Source organism: Lampetra planeri, chromosome 10, assembly GCF_965212315.1.
Source record: "Lampetra planeri chromosome 10, kcLamPlan1.2.h2, whole genome shotgun sequence".
Lineage (NCBI taxonomy): Eukaryota > Metazoa > Chordata > Hyperoartia > Petromyzontiformes > Petromyzontidae > Lampetra > Lampetra planeri.
Genome location: NC_136116.1, coordinates 10,458,767 through 10,486,195, shown reverse-complemented (window position 1 = coordinate 10,486,195; position 27,429 = coordinate 10,458,767). Strand labels below are relative to the sequence as shown.

Sequence of the window (27,429 nt, the reverse complement as noted above, 5' to 3'; positions counted from 1 at the left end):
GTATTCTGGCTTTGACACTTGACATTTCACCCCATCACGCTATCAATACGGTGACAGAGAATGCAACAGGAAACCCCGCAAACGTGCACAGACAAGACTCGTTACAACCGCTTAATTGCCACCTTTTCTGGAATAAACAGAAGAGTGCACTTACAACGTTCGGTTTAGTTTCACTGCTTTTATTGACAATGATAGCTTCAGTTGACATCACTTGTTTCAGCTGTCACCAACAATAGTGATATTAAAACGTAGTCAGTGCAATACTTATCACAATATGCCCAACGACTGCACTGTACTCTGCTCAAACACGTAAAGCGCTCACATGCCATGGAAAAAAAAATAACACGAACGCAAGTTGCACTTGAGCAAACTTAATTAACAATAATAAAAAAAATCATAAATTGGTATATATAAAAGAAAAACCCTATAATGAAATAAATACGCTTTCATTATATTACTGCCATATATAGCGAGTCTAAAATGGGTCGTTTTTTTACATACAGCAGCTGAAATGGTGTTGCAAATACTTCCATAAAAGCAGTTAAATAGTTAAAAATTAGATCTAAACACTGACTGCGTGGCTTCAATCGTCATTTACCACTCCTTCATTTAAAATTAAAATGTTCAGGTACCAGTCATTTATAAACCGTTGCTGATTAAAAAGAGTTTCACTTTCAAACGTACTGGGTGAGGCATAAAGGTATGTATTTTTTTTTTACATTACAGCATTTTTAAATACCACCACTAAAATAATTATGCTTAATCACCAATTCCTTTTGTCAGAAAACCAAAAAAAGCATATTCATCCTTTTTCTCGATACTTTTTTTTACAACGCGACCAATTTCACCAATTACAAGGCGCCTGAACAGCAGTCGGTGTAAACAGTGATTTCATGTCATGACTAAAGTGCACCTCATAACGATGTGAAGTAGACATTAATAACTTTTTTCATGATTGGCAAACATTAGACACTGACTGCCAGTGTTATGTTTTCCTCAAAATTTCACAGTGGGATAAAAAAAAACCGGTTTATTTATCATCGTTTATACTGCAAACTGCACAGTATTGTAACATAACACATGAAACTCAATGGCTCTCACAAGGTTAAAGTTCAATTCACAAAATTGCCATTTAGCGTCGTATAAGAGTTAATTAAAATTTCCCGTATGCACAGCTGAAGGGGAATGAACATGTGCATTTTATGAGCATCTTGAAAACAGTTTTCTCATGGATTCATTCGCCCCTCACCCCATTGTAGGAACATGGAATGGCCACCACTATCTCAGGGCTGTAAACAGCAAAGGGGGATCCTCCCCATGATCATTTACGTGGAAACCACCCACGTGTCAATAGCATAGGCGTAACATAGTGGGCCCTGTTGATGCTCAATGAGAGCAGCATAAACATCTCTAAACAAGAGCGCACGTTATCATAATACGCCTCACCCAGCACTCGGAAACTTTCTAAAATATTTCAAGTTTTCCATTTAAAGCGCCCCCTGGTGTGCTGTCACTCCCAACGGTAGGTATTTCAAGATAAAACTCTATACATACCACACACGCCAGTAAATATTTCTATTCTTTTCCTTTATATATGAACACCACGTGGTTCATTATTACAATTCTATTTTCAATCGTAACATTATTTTGCGAAAACATTGGACGGCTCCAAAATAAGCTCAAGAGTGTGGATTTCTCACACAGTCTCCTTTAGAGGCAATAGAAATCCACAGAAGCAGCGAACAAAATGATTTGTTTAAAATGTAACCATGTGCAAGATTTAACCAGAGCCAACAACCTCCACAACGACAATTAAACCTACGCAGAGACCACGTCTTACTCTGAAAACAAACACGTGGACGCCACGATCGGATAAGCACTTCCGTGGATTTCTAACTGGCCCCCATTCGTCATGCCTACCGCATCTCTCGCTCTCCGTTTTAGTTCGCAGCAGCGAGAATCGCTTTGCACTCCCCGTGTAAAGCTCACGAGTGAAATAAATACCTCTGGCTCGACGTGCCGGCTTCAACAGTCATAGTTGGGCTCGGAATGGGTTTCTCACAATTAAACATCCTCCTTAGGCTTCGTGGTGAGAGGCAACTTGTTGGGGCCGGGCTCGTGCTGCGCTTCGCACACCGCCGCCTCTTCATCCCGAAAATCTTTGGCAACCGGCGGCGGAGAAACCTGACCGCGCCCGTCTCCTGCCCTTCGCCATGTGGCGGGCGGCTGCTGTTCGCGCGCCGTGCCACCTTCCGGCGCACTCGCGGACGGCTCGCCCTCGCCCCGGTGCTCGTCTCCGCCAATGGACAGCCCTTCCCGCGAGTCGATCGCGCTCGGCGGCTCGGCCGAGCTGAGGGGCTCCGCCGGGAGCGCATCTAACTGGCAGACGTGAAGAGCCGGAGGGGAGCCCTCCAATTCTTCCGCTATGGTCACGCGTGGCGTCACGTCCTCTCCAGCGCCGTCGCACATCGGCGCCGACGCGGACTCGTGTACCGGCTCAACGAACTTTTCCGTGACCAGGGCGAGGGGAAAATCCCGCGCGGCGTGCGAGCCGGGATTCTCCCCTTCCTCGTGAGGCGAGGGCGTTTCGCCGAGCTGAAACGGCACCGTTGGCACTTCTTGCAAGGCGACGGTGGTGGTGGCGGTGGTGGTGGCGGTGGTGGTGGCGACAGTGGTGGTGGCGACAGTGGTGGCGACGGTGGTGGTCGTTATGAAGGGCAGCTCGGCGTGAGCGGTGCCCTGGTTTGGCAAACACGTCGGCGCGCACGCCGCCACAAAGTCGCCGTTTGAGAAAAGGCCGGCCATCGGCAGGGAGGAGGACGCGCTGGGGAAGATGCGGACGGGCGCACAGTCGGACGGCGGCAGACTGAACATGGAGGAGTCCAAGGCGTGGGGAGGCGGCGTGTCGCTGGCAACCTCGACCTGGGCGTCTGCGCCCGGCACTTGAAAAAACGGCATGATCCTATAGCCACCTGCTGCCGGGGCGTCCGGTGGCAGCTCCCCGTCGCTAGCGCCCGCGTGCATCGAAACGGCCGCGGGGCAGGCGGGCAAAAATTCTCCTTCCTGCACGATGGCCACGTCACTGAGGAAGGGGTGCGCCATGTGAGCACCGCTGGCAGCCATCACGCAGCTCAGCCTGCGGGCACGCACGGGATCCATATCAGCAAAGGGTTCCCCCCACTTTATAGATCATAATCAGTCCTTTTTTTATCAATCCACGACTGGATGAAGGCCAGCTCAAAAACTAGATGTATAGCCTCACGGGGCCAAGTTGTGGGCAGTCGAGAGCACTGCAGCAAACTCAATTGGCGTGCTGTACCACGCTCACAAGTCTACGTTCCTCACTTTCACCAAACCGCACAGACCGGCATGGGGGAAGTATGAATAACCCCCATGGCCCACGGGGCTTGAGGAGGCCCTCGACCAATCAGTGGATTGACAAAAAGGCTGTGGATGTAAAATAACACATGCTAGTACAGGATACACTCAAAGAGCTGCCATTATATTTTATTAGTGGGATAACCTGAGGCAAAAGCTGTGAGTGAGCACCAATTAAGCTTAGCGCAGACCACGTGAAGTGGTGTGCACAGTTCCGTACAGACCATCTACAGTACTTATGGTGACAAGTCACAAAAGGTATTCATTTTAGTCTGAGTAAACCTAGGTGAGGGTGAGGTCAGGTTCAAATGCAAAGTACCACTGAGTCGCTGGGTTCACAGCAGTGTGTGAACAAGCACGCACTTCCATACACTCGACACGCACACAAATTTGTGCACCAATTCGCACACTTGCACCCACACAAGACACAATCGCACTTAGACACACACAGTTGCATACATGTATGTACACTTATCCAAACGCTTAACAAACTCGACACACATCTGGTAATGGAAGTGTACAGTTCCAACCGCTCGGCTCTCATGCTCACACACACACTCACATACACACGCTGCACACGCTCCACACACCAACAACAGCCGACATTCACCACTAAGCGGCGGTGATGTCACCACGGCGCTTGTGCCGGGCTAGGTGCACTGAGGCCACGTGAGGTGTCGAAGACTCGCGACAGGTCACAGACACACCCTCCGCACTCGCACTATTCCACCGTCAACACACACGGCTCCAGGCTCGCGCACACATACACACACGCGCTCCACACTCATGCACATGCACACACACACATACACCACTCCACACGCCGCTGCACACACCCGGCGACGTTGGCTGCGTCGGCTGAGAAGGAGTCTCCGGCGTCGGCGTGCGGCGGCACGAGTTGCCCAGCGTCACCCCCACCGAGGTACGGCACGCCTGCCTCCTTCTTCTCCAGCTCGAGCCGCATGATGGTGTGGATGAAGTGAGTTCGCACGCGCACCGGATTGAACTCGACGCGCCCCGACGCGTTTCCGCAGCCGTCCAGCGTGCAGCCGCACGGGAATGACAGGCGGTCCACCTGGCCGGATCACAGAGCCCATTCAGATTGCAAATTCAGAATCTTTATCTATATTGGAGGAATCCAGTGAGCTATGAAGATTTTTTTCACATGTCCAGTAAGGGGCGGATCATACCGTTACAACAAACAATACAAAACCGCAATAGGAGTGTAAAGTATAGCAAAGGTAAAGACACTTTAAAAAAATATACAAATAAAACTAACTATTACTGCGATAGGCGTTCTTCGATAAGAGCTACAACACCACGGTCATCGTCAAATGCAACACGCCATGCATCATCTGAACGCAATAAGCCGGTTTAATTGCTCCGTTTTCTCATTGGATATCCTCTCGGGTGTGTTCCCACCTTTGCCTGCCGTTACATCGTGAGTCTCAACCACAGGCCAAAGTCCCTTCGAGCAACGTGTTCTTTCAGAACCCAATTCTCTTATTCGTCAACTGTGTCATGATTATGCATTCGTTCTCTGATCCACGAGGTTCCTCTTCCTTTCTCTCAGTGCAATTCCCAATATGCTTCTCTCCACACTTCATTATTAAACTCGGCACATGCACACTATTCAAGTCCAATTTAGGAATAAATAATACACTGGGAACTAATGAGGCAAAGCTAAACTGCGTCTTCAATTATGTCTGATTTGTAAAGTAGGCCAATGCATCGCGATAGTCCTGTATATTAAATGCGCATTATAAATTCATAACTGGAGGAGTTGAATTAAGTAATCTTGTCTCGTGCTGACATGTATATACTGTCCTGCTTGCGGTCCTTTGGACTCCTCCGAAAAACAACACAATTGTTTAGCACCTGTGGAATGCAGCCACCGCCTCTACTGAACACCTAGTGCTCGGTGAATGACGCCCCCCCCGTATAGCCTTTAACCGACTGTTGGGACTCGTGTTGCTAGCGAGCACCTATGAAGGCTGGCACGGCACACGAGGGAGTGGTTGGCCAACACCGCGCCCGGCCGCCTGTCGTCTCCTCAATTCCGATGTTTACACACAGCACCGAGTACTCAATTTAGGCTGCATAGACCTAGGGGAGGACCCAGGACCGGTTTAGATATTTGTCACCGATGTTGGCTGTGAGCAGGGATCGAACTTTGATTCGCTGGTTCCGTAGCATAGTGCGCTAACCAGCACGTCACCACTCCCCACGTGTGTTTGCACGCAAGCACGCACGCACGCACCTGGCAGGAGATGCCGGCCTGGCTGCAGCCACACGTCTCAGGGTCGCAGTGCGAGCGGCAGTCGCAGCCGCACTCCTCACGCGACACGCGGATGGCACGCAGCTGCTGCTTCTCGTCGCCGTCGATGCGCCGCACGCCCGACGCGCGCAGCATGGCGCGCCGCTTGCGCGTCGGCAGCGGCTGCAGGAAGAAGTAGTCGTCCACGTCCAGGGCGCGAGCGTCCACCTCCTCGTCCGGGATGTCGTCCACCGTTAGGCCGTGCGTGTGCTCAGGCTCGGCAGCGCCGCTCTGCATCAGCTGTGACGATGATGAAAATTATTCAGAACCAGAATACTTATTTTATTTTGATAATGATTATAATGATGATGATGGCACAGTCAGGATTACTAAAGCGGATGAAGGCACACACTTGATGCAGCAAATCTGGCTGTGACGGTCCCACCTGATGACGGAGACTTGTGTTGCCTCCGAAACGTCGTGATTTTATTGTTTTTATTTTAGTAAATTTTAATTTTCATTTTTTACCTACGTGACTTTATCGAAAGAACTAAGAGTATGCACACACGTGTGTTAAGGTCTGGACGAGACCTAGATCCAGAGACAAGTACCTACTGCAAGCTGACTGAGCAAAGGGAATAACATCGAATGGTGCACATAGACACACAGAGATAGTGTCATGAACGCACTTGCTACACCGACATTTCCTAACCATCTCGCAGTACAGAATATTTTATGTGATCCACCAACCCTTGCCTGCAAAAGTGTTGGATTAGACATCCATCATTTCGTCCATGAACCCCACTATCCACTTTTATACTGATACTTGCATCATCACCCACACAGTGGCAGTGTCTGTTTTTCATCTATTACTGCAAATGCTTTTGTGGAATTATTGTTGCCAGTATGTTAGTCCACCCAGTTCATTGCTCAAAGTGGGCACCACATTGTTTTCTATTATAATTATATCATGTGCAGTTACATTTTTGTTATACAGTCAGTTGGAGTGTAACAATTCGTACCCCCTAGTAATTCGCAAACATGTTGCAATTTGGGAGTCTTGATTTGATTCAAGAGGTGGCGGCCTCTAGTGGCTGGAGGGGTACTGTAAATACATGCATTTAATACTAATTAAATGAATCAGAAAAACATTTTACACTGTCTTGTGAGATTAAGAAAATATTTTAATCGACGCATCATTACCCCTCAAGGTTGTACACCAAAACCTTGCTCATCGCAGGAGTGACGTTCTTGAAAATAGCCACAAGCGGAAAAAATCCGTGGTCTCAAAACTTAAAACTCAAATACGAAAACTGGGGTATGGTACACCGGTCGTAATACGACACCCCCTCCTTTTGTTTTATGTTACCCTACATCACCCCAACCAAGAAAGGCGAGGGAATCAAAAACATACATAACGTAGTGTATAGTATTGCAACACTAGAGTAACAGAAACGGCACAGCGACATCTGAATGCCTCACCGGACGCTGAGAACACGTGAACTGGGACCCGCAATGGGCTGCATGGGAGACAACATGGAGACAAGATGGCGTGTGTACGCTTCCGTGGCAGCATCGTCGCGAGCAGTGCAGCTAACAGTACAGTACTTCTTCACGATGCACACAGCTGTGCCCCGTGGTCAAGCATGGTCGAGCTACAAGGCCGCGATCGGCGAATACCGATGGATTCGGCGCGAATTTTCAAATCCGCAATGGGAAAACCCGCCACGGGCAAAGTTTGAGTGTACACCAACATTGCGAATGTATGTTTTCACACCGTACGTAACAAAAAAACGTGTCCTCTAAGCACCAGCCTTGCCTTCTAGGGATTATCACTGTTAATAACCACTTCCAATTCACTAAACTAAACACCAGCCCTCAACATTTACACTCCCTCCAAGGGTACTTTTACCATTTCCAAATCTAAAGCACGAGAAATCTGACGATTCACGACTGTACGAATTGTCACGATTCGAGGTCAAAATGTAATTCAAGAATGAATTCTACGACTTGTTTTCACCATCGTATTTGTATTGTTGCTTGTGTTTGTCTCATTCTGTAGAGTATCGTTCACCTCATTAGTTTAAATTCAACAACATCATTGAATATATTTTGTTTAAAATGTACATAGTCGAAACTCCCATGCAGCTATTTGAGGCATGTATTGCAAGTTGCAAAATCGATTCTGATCCATCAATCGATGCATCATGAGATGCCTAGACAGCACATTTGGTGAGGCACACAGGTAAAACGAAACATAAAAAAACCTCTTTATCGCCGAGTACGCAAACAACAACTGGAGGCACAATTATAGGAGATATGGGACCTAAGTTAAATGCATCGCATCAAGGGATGTTTACAATTCTTACTGGAACAACCACGCAACTCAACCCAGCAGGGCCACGCCAGCGTGTAATGTGCGCAGTAAAACACATGCTGGCGTAACCGAGTCGGTCCCGTGCCCGTATGCCCGTGTGTACGTACGAGGTCACGAGCACCTCCCACGGGAGTCGGCCTGACAAAAGCTGGCACCCGGCACAACTGTCCACATCTGCTTCAATTTCTGCATTAACTTCCACACCCCCCCTCCACCGCCTGTGGCTCTGAGAATTACACGGCTCCGTACGCTGGCTTGGAGTCTTCACGACCTCTAGCTTTGCCAGCCCTGGCAGAAGCTGCATGGGACTAGGAACGCTGTGCCAAAAAACGCAGCGTATTTTGGGTGGGCAGGGTCGTGGTAATAAACAGCGTTCCGTTGTGGCTTTCCCTGTTAGCGTCACGCAGATTAACGTGACCTCTGGTGGTTTGTGTCTCAAATTAGCCGCAATCTGTAGATCCTGTAATATTGTATCTCTCTGCGGCGGTTTTCCCACATTGGGGGTATTTTTCCTCCCCGAGAAACATTTTTTTTTTATATCTCAACCGAACATATTATTTCCCAACCTGAAAAGACAAGCAGTTTTCACGTCCCTAGAAATTGTATTTTGGAGAGGCTTATATGGAGCGTTAAAAAAGAACGTCAACGTGGAAATTGCTGCTGCTCTGAAAAATAGTTCTGCAGCCAAATGATAGCCCTAACAACTTTGTTCCTAATCCCAACCATATCCATCCACTTGGCCTCATGTATGGTTGTGCTGCACTCATTATCACGCGCACTGCCATGTCCCGTGAGCCCCCATCACCAAATTTGATCGGTGGCACATAAAAAATGAACTATCGAGACATGGTTAAGGATCAAAGTTACAAATCACGTTTGCAAAATGTGGCTGTATGGAGCACGAAATCTGCTCGCGTGCACGGGCAATCGCAAAGCACTGAGAGACGTGACGGCTGGGGGACTGACACCTTCATCAGAGGCTCACGACCACAATGTTGATTAACACGTACGCTTTCGCGGCCAATATTATTCATAATAAAGGTTTTATGGGTTAGATCGCGGAAAAATAAATGTTAGTCACGTAAACAAAACGTGCCAATTAGTTACTAGATCAGCACCCCGGTGTGCGACCCGTAAAACCTTTATTGCGAACGAGGACTCCCATGTCCCCAATCCTGCCGCATTTGCGAGAGCGCGGGGTGGAACGAACCTGGAGGCGCAGCGCGTTGAGCCGCTCCTCCTTGAGGTGCTGGCGCAGCATGTGCTGGTGGGCACGCTCGCGCTCCTGGGCGAACTCGCCCAGCGAGTAGACGGCGACGCGGTCGTGGCAGCTCGCCATGCCCAGCGTGCTGCCGCCCTGGCTGGGCACGCTGGTGAAGCCCTGCCGCCGCAAGAAGTAGTACACCGTCACCTGGTCGAAGCGCACGTTCTTGCCGCGCGCGCGCTTCGACGCCGAGGGTCCCGCCGCTGTTGAGGAGGAGGACGACGACTCTGGGGGAAGAGAGAGAGAGAGGAGAGAGTGAACGTGCGGGGAGGGTGGATTGAGCGCCACAGTGGCTAGGAGATGTTAACTCCCTCGCCTGGTATGCAGGAGGTCGTGAGTTCGATCCTGACTCTGATGAAGCTGCCACCGTCTCACAGTGTCTAGTGATGCAACGTTAAGTCGAGCTCCTGAATGCCGGCCGATCTGTGTGCTCCATATCCGTGTTGGACGTCCTCCCTGGCATGTTCCCTCCCTTGGCTGCCACCAGGGTGGTGCAGTGGCGAGATGTTAAGTCCCTCGCCTGGTATGCAGGAGGTGGTGGGTTCGATCCTGACCCTGGCGATGCCTGTATATTTGGAGTTTGCATGTTCTCCCCGTGGTCATGTGGACTGGTAGCCAAAGGCAGCAATCAAACTCAAGTCCCCGAGTTCAAAGCGCAGTGCGCTAACCACTGTGCTACAGTTCCACCGTTTGAATAGAATTTGCACAAAACTGAAAATAATAATTTCTTACATGCATAATTATGTGCATGTAACCTTCATGTAATAATTCATTTTAATTGATGACTCGATTAATGCACCATTACTTGCCTCATTTTCAACATCATCATCATCACTGAGGGGATGGTAAAGTGAGTATGCAGGAAATAGTGTCTTATGGAGAGACTGTTCCCTGCCATTTAAACATGGAATGTCAGCACCACCCAATTCTTGATTGTGCACGGGGGACACCCGAGTGCTTACAATAAACCCTGACTCTTACGAGTAAAGGGCCACAAATATCCAAACACTTGTATCACCTCACCTAGAGGAGACTGCACCATTGGCTTTAAACCAGTTCAAACCTGGGACATGATTATTCCCCGTGCCAGCGAATGCTCCTTTTCGTTCAGATTTTTTTGGAATGTATGCCTTTGTCCTTACGAACAACAAAGGGGTAGATTGCACAGGTCGTTTCATTTCAGTCTTTTCATAAATATATATATTTTTACCACCCCTCACTCAAGTATTATATCCACACGCTATTTATTCAAGGCATGCTACACTTATCTATTATATAAATGTGAGAAAATGTGACGTTTCTGAATTGCACTGTCAATTTCAAATGACACTCATGTGGGCTTCGCGTGGTCTTAAAAGTAAAGTGCACTGCGCACAAGGCAACAACCAACTTTGGTTCCAGGCATATCTTGACAAGCGAACGTAATATAATTTAATCCGAGGATCAGTAGATTTTAGAAATTTAAGCAACAGCCCGGAAGAATAAAGCCACACAGCAGCAGTCGAGCTGTGTGTGACCTTAGCGTGGCATAAATGCCAGTCACAACTACATTCACCCTACGTGGTGAGGTGGGTATCGACGAGAGGCCATTTAGTGGAATTTCACATTACACCTAATGGAAGGTAAACACAGTGGGGACCAAATGCACTGTTAAAATATAGACAGTGAGAAACACAAGAGATGATAGGGAAAAAAGAAAAGCCCAGCATGTTGACACAGATACAGGGCACGGATAATGAAACGTTTTACGTAGGCATGTAACAATGCACCAGCGCACAGGCAATTCCATGAATTACTGAGCTGGAATAACGATTCGACTGAAGAATCGATTGTTTCGTCTCATTTTTACCATCTGGATTGTTTTGCCGAGCTTGTACAGTTTGCTACATGAGCCATAATGTAACACAGGTATCTCATTTACATACGCTTTGTATTAAATACAGATAAAACGACTGTTTGGAAGAAGCACTGGCTGGTGCAGTGTTCTGCACACTGCACTCCAAATCCTAGCCACAGTTAACATCAGTGGCGAGTGATATATGATCCGCTCCTGGGCCTCTCCTTTCACCAGCCCACAATGACCAACCTGCAGTGTGGTCAAACACGGTCAAACAACACAGACAGCCCTGTTCATCGTGGGCGAAGGCTTCATTTAGCACCGGATTGAGAAAAGACGGTAAATATTTATAAGTACATCCTTGGACATTTTTCGTGGAATAAATTAATCATTGCACGTCCTGTTACACAAATCACGTGCAAAAAATCTACCATTGGTGCGAGCAGGACGAGGGGGGGGGGACATCGACCGGAGGGAGGGGTCACTTTTTTCTTTACGGAGGGCAGAAGAGGGCTTTCAAACATCTTTGGCAGGCCACACATAAAAAAGACAAAGATCCCCCATATAGCCTTAACAGACTGTAGGGGCAAGTGCTGTTAGCGAGCACCTATGAAGGCCGGATCGGTACATGGGGGGGGTGGGTGGCCAGCACCATGCCCGACCGCCTTTGTCTTCCCAGTGGCGATGTTTACACACAGCACCAGATACTCATTTCAGGCTGAGTCGACCTAGGGGAGGCCAAGGACCGGTTCAGATAATAGTCACTGGTGTTGGCTGTGAGCGGGAATCGAACCCGGGTCTCCAAGTTCATAGCGCAGCGCACTAACCGCTACACTACCGCTCCCCACATAAACACACACACACACACCTCAGTCACTTCTGTCGCTGAAAGTGGCCTGTTTTCACACTGTAGCTTTGGTATGAGACACACTTTCGTTGCCAGGTGTAAAATATTCGCCCGCCCCCTGTACTCGATTAGTGAAAATACGATGCTTGCAGTCACAAATAAACATAGTTTGCGGCCTGTTTGGAAGCGATGGTCCTTGTGTGGCCATGGACCATGTGAAGTGAGGTCACGAGACATAGGTTCCCCCCGCCCGTGGTGTACGGAGCCGTGGGGGCAAGTACGGAGGAGGGAGTCGTGGGGGCAAGAATGTCGGAGTGCGGGGAGGCTCGGGGTTCGTATCACACTCACGTGGGAAGAGTCCGTCAGCCGGGGCGTTGACGCTGTCCCCGCTGTCCCCGCTGTCGCTGCTCGAGAGGTCATCGTCCCAGTCCTTCGGGGATGAGAGCCCCGAGCAGCCCTCCACCTCCTCAAACTTCCTCTTCAGCACCTCGCTCATCTCGCTAATGCTCAGCACGCCCCTCCCTCCCTGCTGTGGCACGGTCGGGAGCACGTGCGGTGGTGGCACGTGCGTCGTACCTGGGGTGAGCGACGCGTGTGGCGTTGGTACGTGCTGTGGCAGTACGTGCGATGGCGGTATGTATGATTGTACGTGGGGTGGGTGGCACGTGTGGTGGTGGTACGTGGGGTGGGTGTCAAGTGCGATGTGCGGAAGTCGCGCGTTGTTGCTGCTGCGTATTGGTGTGGCCCGCCACGTGGTTTGTTATATTGTTTGTGAGTGTTGTGAGGCGTCCGGTTGTAGAAGGAGATTTCGCGATGGGAGTTGTGCGGTTGCGTCGTGTCATACGTGGCACGCGAGTGTTGGTATTGTGTTGTGGAGTGATTTCGTATGTGTGGCCACTGAGTGAGCGAGGTATTGTGAGTAGGGGGGGAGGGGGAAAGCGGGAGGTGACAAAGACAGAAATTAAACAATTATGCGGAGTTTTCAACTCGCGGAGAAGCACGGTACGAAATTACAGGCCTATCAAACACGTTGGATTATTGCGACCACAATTACATGGCGCTTGGCAGGCCTCTGAAATAACAAAAACCCATCGAGAGAGTATCGATTGCAGAATGAAGCTTCATAGCAGGCAGTACAATGCAGGTCGGCCAAAGATTTGAAAAGATACGTATAGATTTTTTTTCTTCCCCCATCCTTCAAAATCCGCAGCCATTTCGTGTTATTAAAAATCTCCAGCTGTGTATCTCATGACGAATGTCAGAATATTAATCTTTATCCTGGAGGAATCCAATGGGCTATGATGCTTTTTTTCACAGACGTCTACATGACTGAAGACACGCTAATAATATCAGACCTTCAAATACCACGAAAGGCTTGAGATGTTTCCGTGACGTCCACCAACAAAAACCCACACTTTTTACAAAACATCACTCAAAAGTTGGAACAAATTAATAAACACGCTTACAGTTGTATAAATAGAACAAGGCGTGCTGGAAGTGCTCGTGCTGAAATGAAAGCTCATCTTGTGCTCGGGTCACCTGACAGCAGTTGCCGAATTGATTCTGCGGGGGGGGGGGTTTTCCCCGCCACAAACTAACCACAACCCTCCCCCAAGGAGGGGGCGGCTCTGAAAACCTAGAGATTAGCCACGGGGCATTTGAGCGAGCCAAGCGGTAATGTCCCACTGGCCACACTGCGCAAAAGAAGCCACCTTTGCGGACGATAATTCGAGATTACTGCCACTGTACAGTGTGCGGCGCTGGCAAGCGTCACACGCTGCTCCAGTCACGCCCATTCACCGTCAGCCCCACTCAGGGTTTATTTACACACATTACGCACGACGCACGCGAGCCAAACTCGCCGACATCTGCCCACGTGTGTTTGCGTGTGCTCTCTCGCGGTTAGGAAAATCGGGGGTCAAAAAGTTCAGAAGAAACACTGTACCGCCACCCCCCCCAAACCCCCCCCAAACCCCCCCCCCCTGCTTGGGCAAAAAACGACGAGTCGATTTACGTGTTTTGTGGGTTGTGTTTGTACAGGAACTCCCGGCACGTGGAGTAAAAACGTCGGTCACGATGCAGACGAAGACATGGTACATCCCGAAAAGACATCGCAGAGTTGTACAGCGGCACAACCGCGAAATCTACGCTGTAGTGACACCGCAATGCTATTGGAGGCGAGCTCCTTATCCGTCAATTTGCATTTCACTGTTCAGAGCGGCAAGAAAGGCAAATGTCTCTGCGGCCCTAGAACAAAGAGGGAGAAGCTTACAGGCAGATTCCCAGGTTACAGTTAACAGAATTCAACCACGAAAATCTGGGTCGCCACATAAACACCGATTAAAATTCATGCTCCGAAATATGGGGTTTTGATTGGCGAAATTATTTCTGGGGATGAGGTTATACAGATCGGCCTGCACAATGTTAATGCGTTAAGACTTGCGTACAAGCAATCTAATACCGCGTACAGACATTCCCAGACTTACAAAAATGCCGAACTTACAAACAACCGCATTTACAAATGAGCTTCCATAAGATATTTATTTTTAACCATCCGACTTGCGAATGTGACTCGCACTCGCATGCCTAACCATGGCACTATTTGGTTCGGAAAACGTATGAATGTACAATCTTTCTTATTTATTAGTTTTAACAGTTTTAACAGTGCATTTAAACACAGTACATTATCGTGTTCCGACTTACGAACCGTTCGATTTGCGAACGGGTCTCAGGAACGGAACCTATCTGCAAGTCGGGGACTGCTGGTACTCTAAATATAAAAACGGGAGCAGCAGCAGAGGTCGCAAACGGGTTTTGATTCCTTACCCGTACCCGGCCGCACCAGGGTCGCAAATGGGTACCCGTACCCGGCCGGGTACGGGTATCCGTTCCCTACCCGTACCCTACCCGAAATGAGTGACAAACGGTTACTCACCAGTGACTCACGGCCTACCCGTACCCGGCCGCACCAGGGTCATAAACGGCTACCAGTACGGCTAGCCAGGTATCGGGGAGGGTACGGGTATCGGGTACCCGGTTGCGACCTCTGAGCAGCAGTGGCTTGGGAGTCAAGTGCACGGGCACTATGAATCCAGTGACTTACATTTGATGCCGGGGCAAGGCTAACACCAGTGGTGGTGATATCGGAAACAGATACTGCACCAACCCCCACCCTTCAACAATCTGCACTGACCAGCATGGTCAAGTAAGGTCTAACCGTCTCCCTGGTGAAACGGCACGAGAAGGCTTTCATCCAGCAGTGCAATTTGAAAAAGGCTGTAATTGTGTACATGTGGGTAATTGCTCGATTACCTTGATTACGAGTGTGTATTAAACACGGTGAGAAATGTATTGGACACTGACGTACTTCCACAGATGGCTTCTACATCAGGTGCAATCAAGAGGAGCAGCATTACAGTTATAGTAGAAGACATTTTCTGAAAATTTGATTGGAGAAATAAAGGCACAAGGCATAAATGGAGACTGTGTTAACCTTAACCAGGTAAGGTTTTTCTTGACAGTCAAAATGGAAAGATGCAGTGGAAGTGACCGGCCAGAAATGACTGGAAAAAGGGGCTAAAATAATGGGAAAAAGGAGCTCAAATAATGGGGAAAATCCAAAAATATGAGCGACTCAAAAAATATGAATCATACAAGTTCACTGAAAACTGAAAATAATTGAAGGGCCAAAGCTGGGAAACATAACAACGTGTCTAGACTACACCTAGGGCAGTTATTGAAGGCAAACTGGCATCAAAAATGTAAAATAATGAGGCGAACAAGAGCAGGCTGCAGTGTGTTTGAAATGTTTTATATGAGAATGAAAACCGGTATCACCAATGTGACGAAAATGGAAAGGTTTTTGATCAGTACATATTACCTGCTCAGAAACATGAACATTGACAAAAAAACTAAAAGTGAAAAGCACACAAAGCAGCATGGAGGGGTGAATGCTGAGATTTTTATGTTGGAGACAGAAAGAAGAACACGTGGATCAGAAAACAAACAAATTTAAGACATCATAGCGGACCGTTAAGTAATTGGGCATGGGCAGGACATATCCTGCCAATAAATGATGGCTGATGGGGCGATGGATGAGGCCGGTGAAGAAGCGGGAGCAAAAGGCAGGAACGCACTCTGAGGATAGCCACCACGGAGATGGAATTATTCGATTAGCTCACGTGCAAGATGGACTGTGGCATCAAGTGACAGTGTGGAGTGGCGATCATGTGAAGCCCTTCGTCTAGCAGTGAATAAAACTTAGCCGCCGGTGATTCAATACTTGTGAATGATGATGTGACGGAAAAAAAACAGAAACCGAGCCTCGACCTATGGAGTCTTGTCATGAGGTCATCCTTGTGTGTTTTACTGCCATTGTCGTTACGTGCAGATTGAAAATACCGCGTCTACCGTTTCAAACAGAGCTGAGAAAAAATAGGCAGGAAATTGCAGTCATTCCAATTCAAATACTGTATGTAAGGAATATTCTGCAGAATATGTATGCACACATTGCTGCGTGGGAAAATATTGCACTGTAATAAAATGCACCAACAATCTGCAAAAGTATTCACATTTGGTCCAAACAGCTGATGCCCTTTTTCTCTTCACAGAAGTAGTCGACCGCAAAACTCCACTGACACGAAATGCGCCGGAATACCAAGAACACAAATGCCACACCTCGAAATCTGGAGTCCGCACACCTCGCAGCCCATTCCATCAGGCCCCACGCAAGCAATATCACCGCCCAGGCGCACATGAACATGTTAGTAGGCATCAAAGCGGCTCATGTACATGCACTGCCTTTGATGTTGTTTTATTATCTATTGCTGTTGGCACATATGGCTTGAACCCTGAATACTCATATCTCATTGGCAAAAAAGTGGTAATGATAGATTGGCACAATAGCCACGGTCACAGTGAAATCAAACCATAGATAGGGCATTGCCACCTGTTTAACACGATCGTCATATTTTCAGCCGGTATTCATGAATAGACAAATGCCTCCATATTTGAGACATTCGTCACAAAGCATGAACCACCGTCACTTTAACCTCACTCACCTGTCACTTTGCTCACCGTGGTGGTACAACATTAACTGCATTTGTATTCATTTAGTTAATTCGTCTTTAACAATGAACAATACAGTAAGTTACGTGCAAACGTTGTGCAACAACAACAAAATCACTACAACTAAAATGACGCTACTGTATAGGCATTTAATTTTATTATCAAGAGAAATATTTCTTTACCTCTGAACTTGGCACGCAGCCATCAGCCACAACAAGAGACCTTTCGAGGAAAAGCGAAAACCGTATTGCTTTTGGCAGGAACGCAACATTTGGTCCTGCGTGCAAGCGTAACACAAGCACGATGAACGTCATGCACAGAGGTCTCCGAAGCTGCCGATGGCCGTACCTCAATACCACCGTAGAACAGCGGATTGACCAGGGGCAACCGCTGAGCACGCTGCTTACGCAGAGGAAGCAGACGTATGGAATTCGGCCACATCCTCTTTTAATCGACACGACCATTGACAGGGTCTGATGTGGGTGCCGGGAAGCAGAACCTAAATAACGACGACCGGCGACGCACGCGCTCGCGCGCTCGCGCACACGCGCTCGCTCCATCGGGTAATCAGAGTGCGAACCCAGAAAGGGAGGGAGGTGACGGAGAGTTTAATGAGGGGTAGGGACCTCTAAAAAAGAAATCTCAGTGTGGAGCCAGGATCGTGTGACAAGCCGCTGAGGAAAGCGGCAAAGGACAGTGTCGCGCGGCAAGCAATAAGGTTGCACATTATCAATTACAACATTCACCACCAATGTCTCGTGACTTTTGATCCTTTGCTCCATACCAACCCCCCAGCCCACCAGACCTCCCAAGCTCTAAATACCCAACCAGTCTTGCCCGCTCGCTCGCCAAAGAGGTAAATTCAAACATTGACGCACTACAACACTGTACTCGGCAGCGGTGATCAATTATGTTAATGATCATACATGACAAAAGGATCAATGCTGGGGGAATTTACCTGGAATCGCTGGGCAGTTGGAGACGCAGGGGGGCGGCGCAAACGCCACGGCGAGGCAGGGTCAAGAGGCGTACCGCACGGCACAATGCACGGCGCGAATTTTCGTCTGCTCCGTGCGGGTCGTGCCCTCTCTGGCGAGCTTTTGCCGCGGCCCTTGCTGCCGAATGACTTAATGACGCTTGCAAATAAATAAATAACTTGCTCGCCCCGCTCACTCGCTCGCAAGAACACACACTATAGCACGCATGCGCGTTTTACAGGAATTTTGATTAAAGTGCTTTAGGGTTCCTTTTCTGTCGGTCCCCTCTCTCTCTCTCTCTTTGCTCTGATTGCACAATGACTCGGGGGGAATTGGAGAGGTGTGTGTGTGCGAGGCTGGTAAGGAGAAACGTCAGCTTCGACAGGTTTGGGAATGAATGAAAATTAATTATATTATTCATTGTCCATGATCGCAGGTGGAGTTGCTAATCCCTTAATAATGTAAAAATCTCATGGCGAACAGTTTGCATGCGCAAGAAAAATAAGCCCACATCTTTCCTGTATTTACGCAAAACGGCGATACACTAAAATAATTTGAAACGCGTTATTCGTGAGACGTTACTGTACGCCATTTAATCCTGTCTGCTTGTAAGAGACGCGTGCCATGAGATCATTTGCGAAACGTACAAGAAATCCTAGAGGCCGCGTGGAGCATGCAAGCCCACACCTGCCAACGTCGCTCCTCTACACCGTCGCTGCCACACACGGGTCACGGCACACGCGAGGTGCGTTCCGCAATTATCGCCGTTGTTTCACGGGCGAAAAAAAACGACTGTGGCGGGCCAACGCGAAGACGACGATTATAATTACGAAGGAACGGTGTGAGCGCCAGCGTGTGTCAGCACGCAGACTCGGTGAGCTACGACACCAGACAGCCCTATCAGCTAGCCCGCTCGTTGTCTCTGGTTCACTTCTTCCTGGGTGGAATGCAGCCTCGCCTGTAAGAATGTTAAATCTTCAAACATTACCCCCACCCCGGAGAGTCGTATTGTGGAGAGGAAGTCTCAGCAGTGTTGTGGAATGAACGGTAGCAAAAACATTAGGTACGGTAGCTATATATACACACATATATATAAACATGCTAAAGCAAAAATTATCCGAGAATTTTGGTTCACAGCCTTTTCTCACTTCCTCTCAATTACACGCTGTGCTGTTTATTGTACTTGGTAAAGGTGCAGCCCTGCAACTGCTTGCTCACACCACTGCTGGCGGAAGGGCCTTCACTCGAGGGAGTGCTGGAGAGCCCATCTAGAGGAACATTTGTACTCACACTTACCCCACCATACGTGACCTGTCTATTGACCAACTGTGGTGCACTTATACTGCTGGGCGAGTGCCCAAATATATAAACCTGTACATAAGCTGCATAATCACCTCGTACGTAACAATTATACATTACGAATGGACATACATCATAAAGGTACCCATCACTATTATTATACGTGGCATAGCCATAGTGACGAGTGTCGAACGAACGTTACTCATCCTCACCTATTTTCCAGATATATTCTCTCTCACCCGTCCAGCGAACCGAACACAGCACAACATCAGAGCGAAATTAATCACGTGCAATGCCGTGCATATGCGCCGTGAAACTAAATTAACGGAGCAGTCGTCGCGAGCTGCCAAGTGTACACGACTCCTCTGGCGATCGTCAAGTTCACGGCGCGTTTGACTCGTTCCACCTCTGCTCCCACTCGGGCTGCGTTGCCCGTCTCGGGCTTTTCACCGCCGCCTGCCTTCTGCACCGCGCTGTGTGTGCCCACCTCCACGGCCGTTCAACTGGAGGCAGGTGCGACGAAAGAATCCACACCTGTGTAAATATGCCCTCTCCATGGGGATTTGCAAGATACCGTGGAGTTTTCCCATAGCGTTGCGCATTTGATACATATTTCATCATGGCCTTGCCATATTGGAGATAACAATAATGTTGTTTATTTATCCAGGAAAGCCCCACGGAGTCTCAAGAGTATTTTTTTAGAAGGGTGCTGCATTACAATGGCTGGCCAATTCAGTTCATGAGTGGCTTGTGGGAGGAAGCCGGAGTATCTCGAGAAATATCAAGCGTACGATAGGGTAACATTTAAAGATCTGCACACATAAATTCAAGCAACTATTGCTGGGCTGCCATCTCCAGGCCACCTTGCAGCCCCAAGCCTACGGCACCTGGTATTCCCAGCAGGCGTGTCGTCAAGCTCAACCGTGTGCAGCTTCGGAGATCTAATGAGATCAGACATATTTATGGGGATTTGGTGAAATTCGGATGACCACTGCCGTCTTCCCACCAAAACCCACAAAAGTCACGGGGGTGAGAGAAATGTGTAAAATCTGCCATGGATCCATTGACTAAGTTGATTAGTAAAAGGAAGAAAAAAAACACGACCAGGTGACATGGTCAGTAGACTGCCAGGCAACTCTCATGATACAAGTGGCCACCGGTAGTCAGTGTGTCCTACCGAAGCGTGTTTAGACAAGGTTATAGAACAATATACAACTGGACCCAGATAAATAACAAAGCATCGAGAAAAAAATAATGGCAGCATGTGCACTTGTCAGCACCAGTCCTCAAAGTATCCTTTACTTCATACCCTTCATAAAACAAATACTCGCGTACACTAAAGCTCTTGATCAAATTCAGCTTCAGTCTTCCATCCGAGTCAGCTTCCGCATCCGTTTTGCGTGGGATTTAAAATTTAATTACTTCTTTCATGACGTCATTATGTGCTTATGAGCAGTGGAAAGAGTTATTTGCATAATGCTAAGCAACAGGAAAGGGATGTACTAATATCATCAACCAGACACAAAGCTTCCCAACAACCCACCCACGCAGTTTCCACAAGATTACACCTTGACCAACACAACCATGCACCCACACATTTCCTTTCTGTATTAAGCCTCATTTCATACAAAATGAAACCCTAGATGAAAAGCAAGGCCGGAAGAAGACTTTTGTGAACAATATACAAAGATGCTGACAATGCTCTTGGTTTGGAAAGATTGGAGGCCAACAAATTCCGTTTAGTGATTTTTTACATCCGTGTGGAAAAAGCTACTCGCGCACAGGCCATCCGTCCCCACAATTTGTGGACAGACGGCAGAGGATTTAACGAGGAAGAGGACGCTACAGGAAGCGACCTCAATGATCAGAGAAAGAAAAGAAAGGAAGCTACCGATGGAGAAGAGAGCGTATTAAATGCGGTTGACTCAGGAGTTTTGATGAACTTATTATATTGTAAAATTTAAAAAATCACATCAAATTTGTATTTTAATTCCTGGTGCCCACTCGCATATGCTGCCCCCCTTCATCTCTTTCTCTTCAATACAATATTCTCACAAGCACAGGGAGCAGCATAGCTGGCCTGATTTCCTTTTTTTTTACAAGGTATTTTTACTACACCTGCATAGGGATATTGAATAAAACAGCATCTGTTTTCCAATTTCATCCTCGGCTACAACACTGCTTTCACAATGAATAATGTCAATTATCACAAGCGCAAATAAAGGCGCATTTTGCCTTCAGAAATTGCACACGACCCCTCTGCACGTGGCACGTGACATATGCCATACAGGGATGCTCCCTCTTGCACGCACACAGATTCACAAAAACAACCTCTCCTTATTTATTTTTGGATCTATTGTGAAACACCACAAAGCTGCCAATTCATTTTTTTCAACCCTTTAAAAAAACACTGCTTGAATAAATGCACAAACGTAGCTCGGGCTACTCAGAACAGATTTCTTAAAAGCAGGCAAAAATAATAACCAATCCAGATCCAATAACGCCAGGGGTGTGGGGGCAAAAAAACATACGCAAACAGCAGGGTCCACATTTCATCACAACCCGGGTAGGTAATGAGCTGCTGTTGATTTGTAACTGGATGGATAGAATCGGTTATCTGCCACATCCTAGGAAAACAACAAGCGCTTTGAGATCTTTGAATAACGGACACTTTAGGTGCTGCCAAAAAAGCTGTGCCGTCCACTCAGCTGCATCGCCCCCCACCACCTCCTTCTGCTGCAACAAAAGACCACCACCCTATAAGCCGGCAAAACCGTGGGACAGACGCATACGTGGCCGGCCATTCTGGCCCACACACTGCATCCCGGGGGCTTTGTCCTCACGAAACACCATTTCTCATTAGCGCTCCTCAAAGTCCACAGCGATCGGCACTCCGTGGAAAAAATGCCCGGTCCTCCACGTCAGTCAAAAACGGGAAGACTTTTTTCTAAGGATTCACTTCAGTCTTGAGAATCCCAGCACACTTCGGAGGTCTCAATAACGTCGCAATCTGTCGCATTCAAAGAAAAGTACGCCGCCCTTCCTAACGTAACGGGTGAATGGGTTTGCAGCCGTACAGACTAAATTTTCTTTCTGTGGGCTTGGAATCGAGTAGAAATCAAGTTTATTATCTGAACGGACACCAATCACAATACTGGTAGTAGCAATGGGAGAGCTGGCTCTGTGTATATTTTTTGTAAACCCAAACGTCCAAACCACAACGACAGGACGCAAGCTTGCGTGCCCCAACCACACATTAATGAACTATATTCCCAAACGCATATATACATGCATTTGAAGACACACACACACACCAAGATATACTTAACTGATATGCACACCAAGATAGTAAAAAACATAAACACACCAAGATACACAGTCATAACGCACGTGTGCATGTAATCACATCCATGTGATCGGAGCCCTCCGTTAGCAGATAACACAAACAAGGATGTTCCTAATATGTGCACTACATTTTTGTATCTAGTGCCAAAGCAAAACAAATGCTTCTAAAAATGGCAATCATAAACCCAAAGCTGGTAACATGTTTATCAATAAATGCTTGCACATGCACAACATGAATAATGCACACAATAAATTCCATTATTTAAATAAGTGAAAACTGGTCCAAGCCAACATGCGTCTTCTACTAAACATACAATTCCCTGCATAAATATACGTGGCTATATTTTAAAGCAAAGGGAATCAGCAGATTATTTGCATTGCGATCATTTGTAAGCCTGATTGAAGGAGCGGAATTCAAGGACACTTTGGAAAATTCTGCTCGCTACGAGCAGAAAATCAACAAAACACTCTCCGCTACCTTGGGTTGTCCACGGCCAAATGAAATGCAGGTATAAAAGCCTGCACACCAGTTTCCCTTTTCTCGAAGGTGTCACCGACCCCACCGTACGTTGCGCACCAGGTGAAGCGTGCTCACAAGCGCATGTCTGCGGCACAAATCAAAAGTGCAAATGAGGCGGCCAATAAAATGGAGAACATTTGGTTACGTGACAGATGGAGGAAAAATTACGTCAAACGTAACATCATCAGCAGCAGGCGCCAGGATCTAACCAATATCTGGATGAACGGTCCCGCGCTGCCACAATCCACGTCGCTCCTGCACATGGGCCGATTTCATCACTCCAACTCCACATTGGTTATTCTCTCAGGCATCGTATCTCATTTGGCTTGCTGTTCTGTCATCGCTCTCGTCCTTAACCCCATCGTCCTTTCTAGGGGTGTTTGCCCTGCGCAAGCCCACTTACTTTTTTTAGCAGCCAATATGGTGCCTAACTAGTGTTTGTTCTCTCATCCGTGTATTCCTTATTCTTTCGTCAGCAGCTTTTTTGTCAGCATCCATATTTCTAATCCGTCAAAGCAGAAAATATGTACCACTTATTTTCACTCTCAAATTAAATGCGAGAGAATGACTCCACATTGGTCTCATTAGCTTCTTAATTGAATACATTTGATCCAAGTCCACTTTCACTAATTGTCGTCGATGTAGACAATATTTTATTTCCAGGCGTTATGAAGCAATGTTGCACCGGATACTGTGTTATCCGTAGCGCTACTTTGCAGCCTTCTTTGTTAAATTATTTCATAAATGTCCTGTAGTTCAATTACAAAGATGGAATGGCAACACTGAAATTGCATGAAGTAAAACATATACAAATCAAAATAGGTGTTTGGCCAGGAGATATGTTTCCACCAAGGCTATTTACATCAACATTAGAAGATATTTTTTGAAAATGGGATTGAAGAAATAAAGATATAAACATACATGAATAAAGTATTAACAATCTCAAATTTGCCGATGCTGCAATCGTCATGACAATTTAAAACATATATAACAAATATATATTGTCATTAAGTTTCATCACTCAAATAATGACCAGAAACAAAGTAGGGCTAAACCTGGTTATTACTTGGATGGGAGACTGCTTCGTGACACCTGGAGTTGGGAGCTGACCAAATGACAGAAGAGCCATGGATTCCTGAATCCATCCGTACAGAGCTTTGAGTGTTACCCCCTTGTATGTGGGGGTTTCCGCCGGTTTGTTCCCACAAGCCACACATCCAACGTCAGGACCCGCCTCCTGAAAGTCTCAAGTGTCTTTCATTATTTGTACATGTTTCTCTCCTAAATGTGCACATGAAAAGCTGCGTATCAATCCACTGCTTTATGAAGGCCTTCCCTCACCCCATGGTAAAATGTAATCCCTGCGTTTCCATAGCATCCAGTTATTACAAAGGCAGACTTAGACTTATACGTACCCATAATGCAGTGTCAATCACCAGTATACAATCTACTGCCATTGGCAGCATAGGGCCTGCTCGCAGCCACTACCTATGCGAATTGTTTGCAATTTTAGTTGGCAAAGCGAACTCCTCAACAAAGCCTCGCCACTCCCAAAAACACGCAACAGCTGTTTTTAACGGTTTAGCTGACCCGCTATTGAATAGAGTTTATGTCTGACAAGGCGAATTAAAAACCGCGCAGGAATTTCCCTTGTATTAAAGCGCCTTTTCTTTCCAGACTTCCTCCTCTTTTCTGTCCTCTCTTGCAACCGTTTTGACGGTAAGCCACCCACCCCCCCTCTTCTGCTTCCGTTTCTGATGGGATCTGTTGGCGTCAAACAAGAAGGTTCAATCCCATTTTCAGCCCACGGAAATTCCTTCTTGTTGTTTGTTAGTGGTGTGTTTTTTCAAGGAGCTGAACGTGTCACAAGCTCAACAACAAACCGCACGTGGCGTGGCCATTTCACATCTCCACGTCGAACAGACGTAACACAAGCAACACTGAGCAATGTTGTTCCGTAAGTTCAAAGTCAAGTTATTTTTTCGCAACCCGCAAAAACAACATGACGTCACCGCACAAGCCAGTTTGTAAAAAAAACGATGACGCATGAACAATAGAGCAGCAACAAACTACGCGAGATTGAATTCACGCAATATATCTATATATTTTTATATAACAAAGACGCTTGCCTGTGCCTTAGTCACCCCTCGACCGCCTAAGCCGCGTTATCGCAAGGAACAATGAGCAATACAGTGCAGCATGACAAACCCTTGGTCAGCTAAGGGGCTCCAGTATTGCTAACAGCAAAGGTTTGGACTGGATTAAAATCAAATTAACAATTCACGGACTTATATAATCCACGCACTTTGTAAAAACAAACTGGGATATACCCAAATGCCCTGTTAGCAAGCTCCTAATAAGGCCCGAGAAGGGTCGGGTGACATGCAAACATTCATGTCAGGGCTACCTTTGTCTCCCCAGTTAATGCAGCGCATCCCATGACAGCGGATAGTGATTTCAGGCTCAGTTGACCTAGGGGAGGCTCAGGCCAGGTTAAGATACCAATTCCCAGAGAGAAGCATGTCCTCACATCTAATCTTGGTCTTCGTGCAACATCTGACCACGGCAACTTCCACAGACACACACACAACAATAGACTCCAACACACACACACCGTGCAATATGATGCGCTACATTGACACTTAACACACAAACTATATACATTCCGACACAATCACACCGATACGCATTTGCAGGCACTGTACAGCCCTTTAATCAAAGCGCTGTAGGATGATGAAGAGGCCACCATCACGCACCCCCCTACATCCATTCACAGTCACAGAGCAGACGCCGTTCGTGTGTCTCAGTGGCGATGCCGGCACCAGGCTAGGTGCACTTGGGTGGCACAACGTGTCCTACCGCGTACACGGCACACACACACAAATGCACAAACCACATTGATGCAAATACGAACCACAAGGACAAATTCACACCATTACAGGACCCACTGCTGGAGTGAGAGCCTCCCCCCCCGTCACGCCGTGCCTGTCACAGGGGTTATTTGACCATACTTCACCACGGAGGTCACCAAGTCACAGCATGCCATCATAATCTGTATACAGTATTGTACTGTATATATATAACAAAGACACAAAATCCTCCGTATAACCTTGACAGACTGTTTGGGGCAAGTGCTGTTAGCGAGCACCTATGAAGACCGGCGGCACGACACACGAGAGGGAGGGTGGCCAGCGCCACGCCCGGCCGCCTTTGTCTCCCTAGCGGCGATGTTTACGACAAACCGCACCAGCTGCCCATCTGAGGCTGAGTCTACCTAGTGGCGGGAGGCCCAGGACCGGCTCGGAAATTCGCCGTCGTTGTGATCGGTCCGTGAGCTGGGAATCGAATTCGGGCCGCCCGCTTCGAAGCGCAGTGCGCTAACCGCTGCGCCACCGCTCCCCCGCATTGTTATACAGTACACTGTACAGTCACGTACACATTTACACTGTCGACACCAACACACCGCTTAGACATTACACACCCGCATTGTACACCACTCACATTGTACACCACCACCACGTACTGCGTGGCCGCCATTCGCCCATCTTTGGCGGCGGTTTCTGTACACCGCGGATGTCGTGCCAGGCTAGGTGCACGTCAAGGCGACGTGTACCGACGCAACACAAATACACGTTCGCACCGACACGACAGCAGCACAGAACGCCGCCAGTAAAGAGACAACCATTACAACAACAACAACCACGTCCCCGCTGAACAATTGCACCTCAATGAACAACACAAATCCGCCGAATAGTCGAACAGTACGACATACAAACAAACATACACACACGGCGCGAGTCGTGGCGGGGCTATCCATAAAAAAACATTAACAGTCGCGACAATAATCGTTCTGAAAGATGAAAATAAGCGAGACTCACACGGACCGCCTCGCCGGTAGCGACCTCCCCGCCCGGACTCCTCCTCGGCTCTGCCGCGCGACTGCCGCGAACCCCTCGCGCGCCCTGGAGACGTGACCACGCCTCCTCGCGACCACCGCAGCCAATGGGAAGGTCGAAACGAACCCCCCCCCTCCCTAAAGCTCGTCTGTGATTGGTCAATGAGCTGTCACCCCCCCCTCCCTCCCTCCTCCTCTTCTTCCTCACTCCTCCCTCTCCTCCACTCCTGGCCGCTCGAGTGAGCGTCACCAAATAAAAAAAAATCTCTCTGATTTATTCTAATTCAGGCAAATTGCCTGATGAAGCTGGGGTAGTAATTGTTCTCCCAACACACTCGGGTGTGTTGAAGTAGTCACATAATTGGT

General features: G+C 47.8%; 1 protein-coding gene across 2 annotated transcripts; it reads right to left on the bottom strand.

Moving 5' to 3' along the window:
• Nucleotides 1–163: 163 nt before the first annotated feature.
• LOC144721009 (uncharacterized) lies at nucleotides 164–27,132 on the bottom strand. Of its 2 annotated transcripts, XM_078598285.1 has the most exons (7): nucleotides 27,047–27,087; nucleotides 23,127–23,253; nucleotides 12,309–12,857; nucleotides 9,223–9,503; nucleotides 5,639–5,935; nucleotides 4,215–4,453; nucleotides 164–3,136 (listed from the first exon to the last, which is right to left on the bottom strand). In XM_078598285.1, the coding sequence occupies exons 3-7, from the start codon at nucleotides 12,454–12,456 to the stop codon at nucleotides 2,065–2,067; spliced, it is 2,037 nt and encodes a 678-aa protein (XP_078454411.1). In that variant the 5' UTR covers nucleotides 12,457–12,857; nucleotides 23,127–23,253; nucleotides 27,047–27,087; the 3' UTR covers nucleotides 164–2,064. The 2 variants fall into 2 exon arrangements, with proteins under 2 accessions (XP_078454411.1, XP_078454409.1); XM_078598283.1 differs by lacking the exon at nucleotides 23,127–23,253 and having other exon boundaries at nucleotides 27,047–27,132.
• Nucleotides 27,133–27,429: the final 297 nt, after the last annotated feature.

What these genes read in the sequence shown, in the direction of transcription:
- LOC144721009 (XM_078598283.1), bottom strand. Translation starts at nt 12,456, where the DNA reads ATGAGCGAGGTGCTGAAGAGGAAGTTTGAGGAGGTGGAGGGCTGCTCG. An exon ending in GGCTGACGGACTCTTCCCAC is followed by an intron (nt 9,504 to 12,308) that starts GTGAGTGTGATA and finishes CTCTTCCCCCAG; the next exon opens with AGTCGTCGTCCTCCTCCTCA. An exon ending in AGGCCGGCATCTCCTGCCAG is followed by an intron (nt 4,454 to 5,638) that starts GTGCGTGCGTGC and finishes TGATCCGGCCAG; the next exon opens with GTGGACCGCCTGTCATTCCC.